The sequence below is a fragment of the Pelodiscus sinensis genome, chromosome 32, assembly GCF_049634645.1.
Source record: "Pelodiscus sinensis isolate JC-2024 chromosome 32, ASM4963464v1, whole genome shotgun sequence".
In the NCBI taxonomy this organism is placed as follows: Eukaryota; Metazoa; Chordata; order Testudines; family Trionychidae; genus Pelodiscus; species Pelodiscus sinensis.
The window spans coordinates 8325812-8340113 of NC_134742.1; the positions used below are offsets into that span (position 1 = coordinate 8325812).

Genomic DNA, 14302 nt, shown 5'->3' on the forward strand with positions numbered 1-14302 from the left:
GTAGTTCGGACTAGGCTTCCTAGTCCGAACTACCGTTACTCCTCGTGGAATGAGGAGTAACGGTACTTCAGACTAGGAAGCCTTGTCCGGGGAAGCCTTGTCCAAACTACCTAGTTCGTGCTGCGTGTAGCCGCGCGGCACAGGGTTCGAACTAGCAGGGATTTAAAAATGGTGGCGCCCAGTTTATGCAAATGAAGCCCGGGAAATTCAAATCCCGGGCTTCATTTGCAAGTGCGGTATGCCTACATTACCCTCCTAGTTCAAACTAGCGGGGTAGTGTAGACATACCCAAAGAGAGGAGGGGAGAGGACAAACCATTGGCCAGAGCAGACAAACAACCGCATACAAAGGAATCCAATGCATCAGGGAAGGGCAGACAAATAAGCAGTGACAGATTTTTAAAGAGCTTCTACACAAATGCTAGGAGTCTGACTAATAAGATGGGTGAACTAGAGTACCTCGTATTAAAGGAGGAGATTGACATAACAGGCATCACTGAAACCTGGTGGAATGAGGAAAATCTGTAGGACACAATCATACCAGGATATAAAATATATTGAAAGGATAGAACAGGCCGGGTGGGTGGCAGAGTGGCACTGTATGTGATGTAATGTAGAATCAAATGAAATAAAAATATTAAGTGAATCAACATGTTCCATAGAATCGCTATGGATAGTAATTCCATGCTCCAATAATAAGAAATTAGAAGTAGGGATATATTACCGACCACCTGACCAGGACAGCGATACTGACATTGAAATGCTGAGGGAGATTAGAGAGGCTACCAAAATAAAGAACTCTATAATAATGGGGGATTTTAATTATCCCCGTATTGACTGGATACATGTCACCTCAGGAAGAGAAGCGGAGATAAAAGTTCTCAATGGCTTAAATGACTGCTTCTTGGAGCAGCTAGTGCAGGAACCCACAAGGGGAGAGACAATTCTCGATTTAGTCCTGAGTGGAGTGCAGGATCAGGTCCAGGAGATAACCGTTACAGGACTGCTTGAGAATAGTGACCATAATATAATAACATTTAACATTCCTGTGGTGGGAAGAACACCTCAGCAGTTCAGCACTCTGGCATTTAATTTCAAAAAGGGGAATTACACAAAAATGAGGAGGTTAGTTAAACAGAAATTAAAAGGAGCGCTTTATTCGAACTAGGTAAACCTCATTCTACGAGGACTAACACCTAGTTTGAATTAAGTAGTTTGAATTAAGGGTTGTGTGGCCACTTAATTCCAACTAGTGGGAGGCTAGCCCTCCCCAGCTTGCCCTGGTGGCCACTCTGGGCACCACCAGGGAAACTCTTCTGCCCCCCTCCCGGCCGCGGAGCCCTTAAAGGGTCATGGGCTGGCTACGGTGCCCGTGCCTGGTGCAAGCCTGCCAGCACCAAGCCAGCAGACTCTGCACCTGGGACGGCACGAGCCAGCCACCAGCTGCCACCCAGCCCTCCGCCTCTTCCCGGGACCAGGCTGGCGGCTCCCAGGAGCCTGCACGGGTCCGCAAGAGGCGGGTGCCCGCTTGGTCTAGTGCGGAGATCGTGGACCTCATCGAGGTTTGGGGGAAAGCCTCCAACGTCCACGACCTCCTCACTAGTCACAGGAAAGTGGCCGTCTAGGGCAGGATAGCTGCCAGCCTGGCCACCCAGGAGCAGGTTTGCATGAAAATCAAGTTGGTCCAGTGAGCCCCTGACCCTGAGCTTAGAACATAAGAACATAAGAATGGCCGTACTGGGTCAGACCAAAGGTCCATCTAGCCCAGTAGCCTGTCTGCCGACAGTGGCCCACACTAGGTACCCTGGAGGGGATGGACCGAAGACAATGACCAAGCCATTTGTCTCGTGCCATCCACCTCCAGCCTTCCACAAACAGAGGCCAGAGACACCATTTCTACTCCCTGGCTAATACCACTCCATGGACCCAACCTCCATGAATTTATCTAACTTCTCTATAAACTCTGTTAGGGTATGTCTACACTACCAACCTAGTTCAAACTAGGGTGGTTGATGTAGTCATACGAACTTGCAAATGAAGTCCGGGATTTGAATTTCCCGGGCTTCATTTGCATGTTGCCGGGTGCCGCCATTTTTAAATGTCCGCTAGTGTGGACTCCGTGCCCACGGCTGCAGGAGGCACGAACTAGATAGTTCGGAAAAGGAATCCTAGTACGAACTATCTAGTTCATGCTGCGTGTAGCCGCAGGCACGGAGTCCGCACTAGCGGACATTTAAAAATGGCGGCACCCGGCAACATGCAAATGAAGCCTGGGAAATTCATATCCCGGGCTTCATTTGCAAGTTCGTATGACTACATCAACCACCCTAGTTTGAACTAGGTTGGTAGTGTAGACATACCCTTATAGTTCTAGCCTTCACAGCCTCCTGCAGCAAGGAGTTCCACAGGTTGACTGTTTGCTTTGTGAAGAACAACTTTCTGTTATTAGTTTGAAGCCTGCTACCCATTCCTTTCATTTGGTGTCCTCTAGTCCTTCTTTTATGGGAACTAATGAAGAACTTTTCTTTATGCATCCTCTCCACATCACTCATGCTTTTAGAGACCTCTATCATATCACACCTCAGTCTCCTCTTTTCTACGATGTAAAGTCACAGTCTCTTTAGCCTCTCTTCATATGGGACCTGTTCCAAACCCCTGATCATTTTAGTTGCCCTCCCCTCTCCCACCCTCTCTCTTCCCTTCTCCCACCTCCTTTTCCCAGTCTCCCCGAGTTTTGTTCAATAAACAGAGTTTCTATTTTTGAACACGTGTCCTTTATTTTGTACATCAGGAAGGGGGGCTTGGGAGAGGTAAGTGGAAGGAGGTGAGGAGGAATGGGGTACGAGCCCCTGATGGGGAGGACTGGGGTGGCTTTGTGGGCTCCTTGGGGTGGAAGCTCTCCTGCAGCCCCCCGATTGACACCCCCCCCCCCCCGGATGGCAGCCTGCGGCAAGTGCAGCCGGGCTGATGGCCAAGTGCTGTGATGTGCCGAGTGTGGGCATTCAGGGCACTCCAAGACAGGACTGCTTTGCTGTCCTTCATCGAGTTAGACAAGCGAGTGGGGAACCCCTGAGAACTGTCTGTCCGGGGTGGAGGTCGGGTCCCTTTAAGCACAGCCCTTGGCTAGCTTGAGACAGCAATTCCACACTCTAAGTCCTAACCTGATGCCCTGCCGGCACTGCTTCCGGCCAGCCTTAACCTCTGTTCAGGGTCCACTCAATGTGGACATGCTAGTTCGAATTAGCAAAATGCTAATTCGAACTAGTTTTTAGGTCTAGATGCACTAGTTTGAATTAGCTTAGTTCGAATTAACTAAGTTAGTTCAAATTAGTGCTGTAGTGTAAACATACCCCTAGTGAGATAAATAGAAAGGAACATAAACACTGTCAAATCAAGTGTAAAAATGTAATAAGAAAAGCAAAAAAAGATTTTGAGGAACAGCTAGCCAAAAACTCAAAAAGAAATAAAATGTTTTTTAAGTACATTAGAAGCAGGAAGCCTGCTAAAAAACCTGTGGGTCCCCTAGATCATCGAGCTATAAAAGGAGCAATCAAGGACGATAAAGTATTGAGGAGAAACTAAATGATTTCTTTGCATCAGTCTTCATGGCTGAGGACATTGGGGAGATTCCCAAATCTGCACCGTCCTTTGTGGGTGATGAATCTGAGGAACTGTCCCGGATTGAAGTGTCATTAGAGGAGGTTTTGGAACAAATAGAAAAACTTAATGTTAACAAATCTCCGGGACCGGATGGCATTCATCCAAGGGTTCTAAAAGAACACAAATGGGAAATTGCTGAACTATTATCTGTGGATTGTAACCTATCCTTTAAATCGGCTTCCGTACCTAATGACTGGAAGGTAGCTAACGTGACACCAATATTTAAAAGGGGCTCTAGAGGCGATCCTGGCAATTACAGACTGGTAAGTCTAACTTCAGTACCGGGCAAATTAGTCGAAACAATAGTAAAGAATAAAATTGTGAAGCTTGTAGAAGAACATAATTTGTTGGACAAACGTCAACATGGTTTCTGTAAAGGGAAATCCTGTTTTACTAATCTATTAGGGTATGTCTACACTGCCACCCAAGTTCGAACTAGGGTGGCTAATCTAGGCATTCGAAGTTGCAAATGAAGCCCAGGATTTAAATATACCGGGCTTCATTTGCATCTTGCCGGGCGCCGCCATTTTTAAATCCCCGTTAGTGCGGACTCCAAGCCAGCGGCTACACGCGGCACGGAGTAGGTAGTTTGAATTAGGCTCTCTAATTCAAACTACCGTTACTCCTTGTGGAACGAGATGTACTGGTAGTTCGAATTAGAGAGCCTAATTCAGACTGCCTACTCCGGGCTGCATGTAGCCACGGGCACGGAGTCCGCACTAACGGGGATTTAAAAATGGCAGCGCCCGGCAAGATGCAAATGAAGCCCGGGATATTTAAATCCCGGGCTTCATTTGCAACTTCGAATGCCTACATTAGCCACCCTAGTTTGAACTAGGGTGGCAGTGTAAACATACCCTTAGAGTTCTTTGAAGGGGTTAACAAACATGTGGACAAGGGGGATCCAGTAGATATACTATACTTAGATTTTCAGAAAGCCTTTGACAAAGTCCCTCACCAAAGGCTCTTGTGTAAATTACACGGCCATGGGATAAGAGGGAAAGTCCTTTCTTGGATTGAGAAGTGGTTAAAAGACAGGAAACAAAGGGTAGGAATAAATGGTAAATTTTCAGAATGGAGAGGGGTAACTAGTGGTGTCCCCCAAGGATCAGTCCTGGGACCAATCCTTTTCAACTTATTCATAAATGATCTGGAGAAAGGTGTAAGCAATGAGGTGGTAAAGTTTGTGGATAATACCAAACTGTTTAGGATAGTCAAGACAGAAGCAGACTGTGAGGGACTCCAAGAAGATCTCACCAAACTGAGTGATTGGGCAACAAAATGGCAAATGAAATTTAATGTGGATAAGTGTAAAATAATGCACAGTGGGGAAAAATAACCCCTACTATACGTACAGTATGATGGGAGCTAATTTGGCTAAGACAAATCAGGAAAGAGATCTTGGAGTTATCGTGGACAGTTCTCTGAAATATTCCACACAGTGTGCAGCGGCGGTCAAAATGGCAAATAGGATGCTAGGAATTATTAAGAAAGGGATAGAAAATAAGACACAGAATATCTTACTGCCCCTGTATAAAACTATGGTACGCCCACTTCTTGAATACTGTGTACAGATGTGGTCTCCTCACCTCAAAAAAGATATTTTGGCCTTCGATGGGGTTCAGAAAAGGGCAACTGAAATGATTAGGGGTTTGGAACAGGTCCCGTATGAGGAGAGGTTAAAGCAACTGGGACTTTTCAGTTTAGAAAAGAGGAGACTGAAGGGCGATATGATAGAGGTCTATAAAATCATGAGTGGTGTGGAGAGGGCGGATAAAGAAAATTTATTAATTAGTTCCCTAAATAGAATAACTAGAGGACACCAAATGAAATTAATGCGTAGTAGATTTAAAACTAATAAAAGAAAGTTCTTCTTCCCACAGCGTGCAGTCAACCTGTGGAACTCCTTGCCAGAGGAGGCTGTGAAGGCTAGGACTATAATAGAGTTTAAAGAGAAGCTAGATAATTTCATGGAGGTTAGGTCCATAAAAGGCTATTAGCCAGGGGATAAAATGGTGTCCTTGGCCTCTGTTTGTCAGAGGCTGGAGAGGGATGGCAGGAGACAAATCGCTTGATCATTGTCTTCGGTCCACCCTCTCTGGGACACCTGGTGCTGGCCACTGTCAGCAGACAGGACACTGGGCTAGATGGACCTTTGGTCTGACCCAGTACGGCCATGCTTATGTTCTTATGTTATGTTCTTAATGACTTATCATGTCTTGCTCACAACACTCCTGTTCATGAAGCCCAGAATCATATGCTTTTTTTTGCAACAGTGTCTCACTCTTGACTCATACTTAACTTGTGGTCACCTATGACCCCCTAGATCTCTTTCTGAAGGACTCCTTCCTAGACAGTTGCTTCCCATTCTGTGTGTGAGACACGGATTGTTCCTTCTTAAGTGGAGCACTTAGTGTTCATTCTTCTTAAACTTCATCCTGTTTACCTCAGACCATTGCTCCAGTTCAGCCATCGTGTGTATGACTCTTGGTAAGTAGGATTTCCAAAGCTGCCTAAGTGATGATGGGGACATTGGGACTTCTGCACCCTAGTCACTTAGGCCAGTGGTCTCCAACGCGGTGCCAGCGGGTGCCATGGTGCCCGCCGGGGCATTTATCTGCGCCCACCGACAACCTGGGCCGGCCCCAAGTGCGTGACACGCACCGGCGCCCGGGTGCGTGGCGCTCACACAGCCCCAACCCCAGGGCACATGCGGGTGCGTGGGCGTGCGGCGCCAGTGTCGGCCCCAGGCTTGCGTCTCGGGCGGCAGCACTGTCCCCGGGCCCACGGCACAAGGCGCTCGGGCGGCCCCAGCCCCGGCCCTAGGGCACATGCTGGCACCGGGTGCAAGGGCATCCCAGTCCCCTGGCGTGCCCCCGGACGCGCGGCCCCGTCCCCGGGCGCCCGGCGCATGAGTGGCCCCCACCTCCTGGGAGCCCGGGAGCCTCTAAAGGTTGGGGACCACTGACTGAGGCAGTGTTGGAAATCCCACCCTGCATGTAGATCCTGGAAAGAGAAACCCACCCCCCGCCCCCGCAATCATTTATTCCTTTGTCCTTGTTTTCTAGGGAAACAGGCAGCAGAACTTGGTAAGTGTCATTCTCCTTCTCCCTAGTGTAAACCCTGTTGTACTCAGGTGTGTCCTTATGATGGTGCTTTGTTCGTGTAGGGGTTTGTCTTGTTTTTTTGTCATTTATAACATACATTTAAAAATGAATGGTGATCTCAGAGTATACAATGTTGAATCCTGTATATACAGCAAGGTGGGCCACCTCAGGGTACAGAAATTAGAAGGAGGGCCAGTCAGGGAAGGAAACATCCAGGCATGACTCAGGCCTTGCCCCCATCTGACCTCCCCATTCTCTGGCTCCTTACTGTCTCCTAGGATTCCCCACCCCAATCCAACCCCCACTGATCCTTGCCCCAGACTACCCCACCCCTGGACTCCCATCCCCTGTCCAACTCTTTCCCCCGCTCCCTGCCCCATGACTGCACCACTCAGAGCACCAGGCTTGGTGGCACCACAGCTGTGGTGCCTGGACACAGCTGCCGTCACACTGCAGGGAGCCCAGGGCAGGTGGGGTGAAGAGCGGGGACTGTGGGGGAGGGGAAAGGGAGGAGGCTGAGGGTGCAGCTCAGGGTGGGATAAAAGGGCCAGCAGGGTGGGTGGGGCCCACAGGCCATGAGTTGCTTTCTGAGATCAAGCCTGTGCTCCCATCACTCTCAGCTGGCTGTCTCTGCTTGGTTTTAGACTGGAGAAGATCTGTATTCCCTGTTGAAGAAGGTAACTGACGTTCATGGTTTGTGAGTGTTCAGATGTCCCGTCCCATGTGACAATGCGGCTCCTTTGCCATCCCGGTGGGAGCAGGCTGGAGCCTGAGATTTCAGGGCGTCAGCACCAGCAGCTGCAGTTCAAAGATGCCGTCAAGTCACGACTCTTCTGCCAGGTGGTAACGGCAGCAACCTGGGGCAGGTTCGGTGTCCAGGGTCCCTTTTAACAACATCACACAGAGCCGGTCTGAGCCCCTCTCCAGTAATCTGGGAAAACGACCCCCACCCCTCTCTGCAGCCTAGGCCCTGTGAGCCAGGGTGGGCTGGCTCAGGGCAGCAGTGGGTTTCTCTGGGCTGGGCTGCTCTGCCCTAGGAGGCAGCACGTCCCCCGGCACGAGCCCTGGGTCTGAGCGTAACAAAAGACACTTACAAAAAGGGAAAAGGCACCGAGCAGTAACCTAGGGACACGCCACAGCCCCATTGCGCAGCTGCATGCCCTCGCACGCGCCCCACCTCCGGTTCCTGGCCCTGTCCCCAGCCTCAGCCGTGGCAGCACCAACCCAGAGTCGCTTCCCCATGGGCCCTCCGGCCCCTGAGAGAGAGAGAAGAGCAGTCGGTGACGTCTCTGCTGCCGCCTGCCCCTGCCACCCACCTTCTGCTGCCATCCTCTGCCCCTGCCACCCACCTTCTGCTGCCATCCTCTGCCCCTGCCACCCACCTTCTGCTGCCATCCTCTGCCCCTGCCACCCACCTTCTGCTGCCATCCTCTGCCCCTACCACCCGCCCCCTTCCCCTGTGTTCTGCCCCTGCAACTCCGGCTTCCTCCTGATGCTCAGAGCCACCTCTGTGACGCCCTGGCCTGAGAACCGCCCACTAACCCAGCCCCCCCGATTTCACTGTGTTGCAGGGACCCTCGCTGCTCATGAAGACTCTGCCTTGTCTCTCCCTGCAGCGCAGTGCCCAGGCTGGTTCTGAGGCTTGGCCCCTCGGCCTGCTTGTGAGTGATGCAGCTTTCCTAGCCTGGGAGCAGGAAGGCCGGGCCCCTGGGAATCTAATCAGCTGAGTTGGAGCCCTGGTGGGAGAAGAGCCAAGAGGGGTCAGGCACCGCACAGCCCAACCCCCACCCACTCCTGTCCCTCCCCCTGGGATTTGACACCTCAGCCTCCTGTTTAGCCAGGGAGCCTCAGTCTAGGGTGAGCTCCGCTCTCTCAGGGCCTGCTCCATCCTGCTCTGTGGCCCTTCCCTCAGCAAGGGCTATGTCTGCACTGGTGGCTTCTTGTGCAAGAAAATCTTGCAAGAAAATAGCCACACTGCCATGTCTGGGTACATCTAAACTACATGCCTCTGTCGGCAGAGGCATGTAGATTTGTTTTTTTTGGCAAAGGCAAATGAAGCCGCGATTTAAATGATCATAGAATCATAGAATCATAGAATAATAGGACTGGAAGGGACCTCGAGAGGTCATCGAGTCCAGCCCCCCGCACTCAAGGCAGGACCAAGCTCCGTCTACACCATCCCTGACAGATGTCTATCTAACCTGTTCTTAAATATCTCCAGAGAGGGAGATTCCACCACCTCCCTTGGCAATTTATTCCAATATTTGACCACCCTGACAGTTAGGAATTTTTTCCTAATGTCCAATCTAAACCTCCCCTGCTGCACTTTAAGCCCATTACTCCTTGTCCTGTCCTCAGAAACCAAGAGGAACAAATTTTCTCCTTCCTCCTTGTGACACCCTTTTAGATATTTAGATCGCGGCTTCATTTACATTTACATGGCTGCCGCGCTGAGCCGACAAACAGCTGATCAGCTGTTTGTCGGCTCGCGCGCTAGTCTGGACGTTCCCCCTGTCGACATCAAAGCCCTTTGTCGGCAGCCCCGGTAAACCTCATTCCATGAGGAATAACGGGGCTGCCGACAAAGGGCTTTGATGTCGGCAGGGGAGCGTCCAGACTAGCGCGCGAGCCGACAAACAGCTGATCAGCTGTTTGTCGGCTCAGCGCGGCAGCCATGTAAATGTAAATGAAGCCGCGATCATTTAAATCGCGGCTTCATTTGCCTTTGCTGATCTGTCTAATCTACATGTCTCTGCCGACAGAGGCATGTAGTCTAGACACAGCCTCTGAGTTGTGCTTTTGCACAAGAGCATCCACGGCAGTGTGGACGCTTTCTTGCGCAAGAAACCCCTGCCACGCATCCACACTGCCCTCTTGCACAAGAGCTCCTGCACAAGAGAGCTTACACTTACATAGCTCTTGCACAAGACGCCCTCTTTGACCACACAGTACTGTAAATCTACTTGCTCAAGAGCGGGCGGGCAGTGTGGATGCTCTGCGGATTCTTGCGCAAGAACCCGCCAGTGTAGACGTAGCCTACGAGCGTAAGTACATTGTGTTGCCCCTCATCACGTGTGCAATGTCAGCACAGCTAGGGTGTAAATGTCCATGATGTGCAGGGTGTGAAACATCTCAGTGTGAGGCTGATTAGCCACAGCCGCAGAGTTGGTGTTAAGTATCAAAGATGCAGGATGAGCAAGAACCCAAACTTAGATGAATACATCCAAATATTCATGTGCTCCCCTCATGAAAGTTTACCCAGAGGGCCGTGCAAAGCAAACACACCCCTGAGTGGAGAGCTCCCCCCAGTGCCTGAGAGCAGGGGCAGGTGTCCATTAGAAAACACAGACGGGGGAAAGTCCTGGAGTTACTTTCTAAGCTACACTTCTTGCCGGGCTCACTGCAGTGCCTGGCAACCCAGCCCAGACCTGAGCACTGGGCCAAGCCGCTCCAGCCCTGGGCATCTAGGCAGAGGAGGGGGGGGTCTGTGCAGATATGGTCGGCACCTGAAGTCTGCCCTGCCCCAGCTTGTGACGGCCGTGGGAGGGGGTCCAAGAGAGGAGTCTTCCCCATGTCGGGAGGACTCCCTCAGACCCTGCTCACAAGGAGAAGCAGACTTTGGGGCTGTGTCCCACCAAATGCCATGAGTCCAGGTGTTGTTGCATCTGCTGCTCCTGCACCTCAGAACCAGACCTCTGACAGATAAAACAGAGAGAAAGTTGATGACGCAAAAAGCCGTCTTAGGCTCTGTTCCCTGGCTGGTTACGTTTGGCAGTGGGGAGGCCGTTTACAGCCTCCTGCGTGTCCCCTTCCTCCTCCCGTTCCACTCCCCTTGCCACAGTGATGTAGCCCTCCCCGTGATCTCCTTTTCCATCCCATATAATGTGGTTCCAGGCACCTGTCTCTACCCCTCTCCCCTCCAGGACAGCTGCCTTGTCCCTCCCTCCTGGCTGTGACTCCTTCTCCTGCTCGCTTGGCTTGGTCTAGCCTTGGCTCCTTGGCAGCTCTTGGCCTTGGGCTCCCCCTGTTCTCTGGGGGAGTTTCTCTTCCCCCGTTGACTGAGGGGCTGTGCCCAGCATGGACTCTGGGGCTCTCAGGGATGTTGCTCTTTCTCCTCCCCCGGCAGAGGACCCAGGAGTCCATGGTAGGGTCCCTGCTCTGCCAGGGGAAGGGGTGGATCAGACCCCAGAGCACCAGGGCCCGGGGCACAGACAGGGGCAGCCCTGGGCCCATTGCAGGCAGCTGGGGAGCTGCTGAGAGCAGAGCTCTGGTCCTGTTCCCCTTTTCCTCTCCCCCCGCGTGAGCTCAGCTTCTCTCTCCCTCCGCCCAGCCCCCGCTGGGACCCTCCTCAGCTCCCTGAGCCCCTCTTCCTTCAGTCAGCCTCCTGCCGTGGCTGGACAGAGACACCCCCGTTCCCTCCGCACGGCGCCTGGGCACCCCCAGGGCAGGACTCGCCTTGTTCAGCCTCTTCCCGCCCAGCCCAGCTGGGGCCGGTCCCTGCCCCTCCCTGCTGGCTCTGCGGGGTCTGGGCGCTGGGCCGGAGGCTGAGCAGCCTGGTGGGGGGCAGGTCGGAGCTCGGCCCAGAGCCCCAGTGCGGCGGGAAAGGAGCCGAGCCCAGACGTGCCGTGCGGGGGAGACGTGTCACAGGGGGAATCACAAACCCTGCCCAGAGGCAGCTGGGACCCAGGGACATTTCAATGGGGGGTGGGGGGGCCAGCCGAGGGCAGGGCCTAGATTCAGCCAGCCCTGACCAGGCAGTTTCCATCCTGTCCCTCTGGGGTCCCCGGCCCAGAGTCGCTTGTCCCCGGCCCAGGGAGAGGGGGCAGATTCCCAGTGTCAGGGCCCCTCTGACCCCTTCTCTCTGCCACGGCCCCTCCCTGCCGGGGAGTGAGCTGTCCCTTGGGCTGGGCCGAGACCTCAGGGCTGCTCCCCACTCAGAGCCGGGCGCCCCTGGAGGCAGGAGAGTCCCTGAGTCACTGCCCAGCTGGGGCAGATTCTGTCCCTGACGCCATCGACCCCCCCAGGGCCAAGCTCTGCCCCTCACGCTCTGATTCTCCCCCCAGCCAACGTGACTCTGGATCCAGACACGGCGCATCCCCAGCTCGTCCTGTCGGAGGATGGGAAACGTGTGAGATGGGAACAGAAACGGCAGCCACTGCCCGACACCCCAGAGAGATTTGACACTTGCTTCTGTGTGCTGGGCCGTGAAGGCTACACCTCTGGGAAACATTGCTGGGAGGTGGGGGTGGGGGATGGGCGATACTGGGCTGTGGGGGTGGCCACAGAGTCTGTGAGCAGGAAGGGCGGGATGAGCCTGAGCCCCCAGGGCAGGATCTGGGCTGTGCGGTGGTGGGGGGATGAGTTCCAGGCTCTGACAGACCCTGCAACCTCCCTGCCCCTGAGCCCCCCCAGCAGGATCCGGGTTTGTCTGGACTGTGACTGGGGGCAGGTGACATTTATGGATGCTGTTTCCAATGCCCCGATCTTCACTTTCCCACCAGGCTCCTTCTCTGGGGAGAGAATCCAACCCTGGATCTGGGTGGGGTCAGGATCCCAGCTCAGCCTGTGCCCCTGAAATCAGCCTCTGGCATCTTGTACACCAGGATATATGACCCTGGAGGATTCCTTTCTACCCCACCCCGGCTCCTCATCTCTATGATCCCTGAAACCTCTTCCCCCTCCCTCCCTGCAGCCCCAAGAATGGAGGCAGGGAAAGGGGAAGAACCCCTGAGTCTGCAGGACAGGCAGAGGTGGGGGCTGGACAGGGAAAGAACTAACAGTCGGGCCGGGACAGGCAGAGGTGGGGGCTGGCTGGGAACAGGCAATAAACAATACAAACAGACTAAAGGGCGAGTCCTGGCAAAATGTTGCCAAACAGGGAAGGAAAGCTGGGCAGGCCGGTATCTGTGGCAGGGAAAACAGCCCAGGGCAGCCAGAGAGGAAGGGATAAATTTGAGGGAAGGAGGGAGCAGCTGCGTGGGATGGTCTGTGACAGGGAAGGCCTGAGAGTGGGATAGTCCCAGGAAAATAAACAGGGCTGGGTGCTGAGGGGCAGAGAAATGCGGAGTGCAGAGGACAGACGAGGCAGGGTTGGAGAGCCAGGGTATGTCTACACTATAGCGCTAATTCGAACTAACTTAGTTCGAATTAGTTAATTCGAACTAAGCTAATTCGAATTAGCGCATCCAGACTTAAAAACTAGTTCGAATTAGCGTTTTGCTAATTCGAACTAGCATGTCCACACTGAGTGGACCCTGAACCGAGGTTAAGGCTGGCCGGAAGCAGTGCCGGCAGGGCATCAGAATAGGATTTAGAGCATGGAGCTGCTGTCTCAGGCTAGCCGAGGGCTGTGCTTAAAGGGTCCCGATCTCCACCCCAGACAGACAGTTCTCAGGGGTTCCCCGCTTGCAAAGCAGTCCTGGCGTGGAGTGCCCTGAGTGCCCACACTGGGCACATCAGAGCACTCGGCCATCAGACCGGCTGCACTTGCCGCAGGCTGCCATCCAGAGGGGGCAATTGGGGGGGGCTGCAGGAGAGCTTCCACCCCGAGCAGCCCACAGAGCCACCCCAGTCTTCCCCATTGGGGGCTCGTATCCCATTCCTCCCTCTTCTCCTTCCACTTACCCCTCCCTATCCCCTCCCTATCCCCCCTTCCTGATGTACAAAATAAAGGACACGTGTGGTCAAAAACAGAAACTCTCTTTATTGAACAGAATTGGGGGAGACTGGGAAAAGGAGGTGGGAGAGGGGAAGAGAGAGGGTGGCAGAGGGGAGGGCAACTAAAATAATGAGGGGTTTGAAACAGGTCCCATATGAAGAGAGGCTAAAGAGACTGGGACTTTTCAGCTTAGAAAAGAGGAGATGGAAGGGGGATAGGATAGAGGTCTTTAACGGTTCTAAATCCTGCTGGAAAGGGATAACAAGTGGAGTTCTTCAAGGGTCTGTTTTGGGACCCGTACTGTTCAATATCTTCATCAATGATATAGATATTGGGATAGAGAGTACGCTTATTAAGTTTGCAGATGATACCAAACTGGGTGGGGTTGTGACTTCTTTGGAGGATAGGGACATAATTCAAAATGACCTTAGCAAGTTAGAGAAATGGTCAGAGGTAAACAGGATGAGGTTTAATAAAGAGAAATGCAAAGTGCTCCACTTAGGAAGGAACAATCAGTTCCATACATACAAGATGGGAAGCGACTGTCTAGGAAGGAACATGGCGGAAAGGGATCTAGGGGTCATTGTGGACCACAAGTTGAATATGAGTCAACAGTGTGATGCTGTTGCAAAAAAAGCAAATATGATTCTAGGTTGTATCAACAGGTGTGTTGTAAACAAAATTCGTGAAGTCGTTCTGCCGCTCTACTCTGCACTAGTTAGGCCTCAGCTGGAGTACTGTGTCCAGTTCTGGGCGCCACATTTCAAGAAAGATGTGGAGAAATTGGAAAGGGTACAGAGAAGAGCGACAAGAATGATTAAAGGTTTAGAGAACATGACCTATGAAGCCAGGCTTCATGAACTGGGCTTGTTTAGTTT

The 14302-nt window shown here is 52.7% G+C and overlaps 1 protein-coding gene across 3 annotated transcripts in view; it reads left to right on the forward strand.

Moving 5' to 3' along the window:
* Positions 1-13424, forward strand: part of LOC102460034 (butyrophilin subfamily 1 member A1-like) — a 49173-nt gene extending 35749 nt beyond the window's left edge. For all 3 annotated transcript variants that reach the window (XM_075914035.1, XM_075914036.1, XM_075914034.1), the window contains exons 6-8: positions 6728-6748; positions 7411-7443; positions 11830-13424. In XM_075914035.1, coding sequence (XP_075770150.1) covers positions 6728-6748; positions 7411-7443; positions 11830-12341 — 566 coding nt within the window. In that variant the 3' untranslated portion in view covers positions 12342-13424. The remainder of the gene's footprint in view (positions 1-6727; positions 6749-7410; positions 7444-11829) is intronic.
* The last annotated feature ends 878 nt before the right edge of the window (positions 13425-14302 follow it).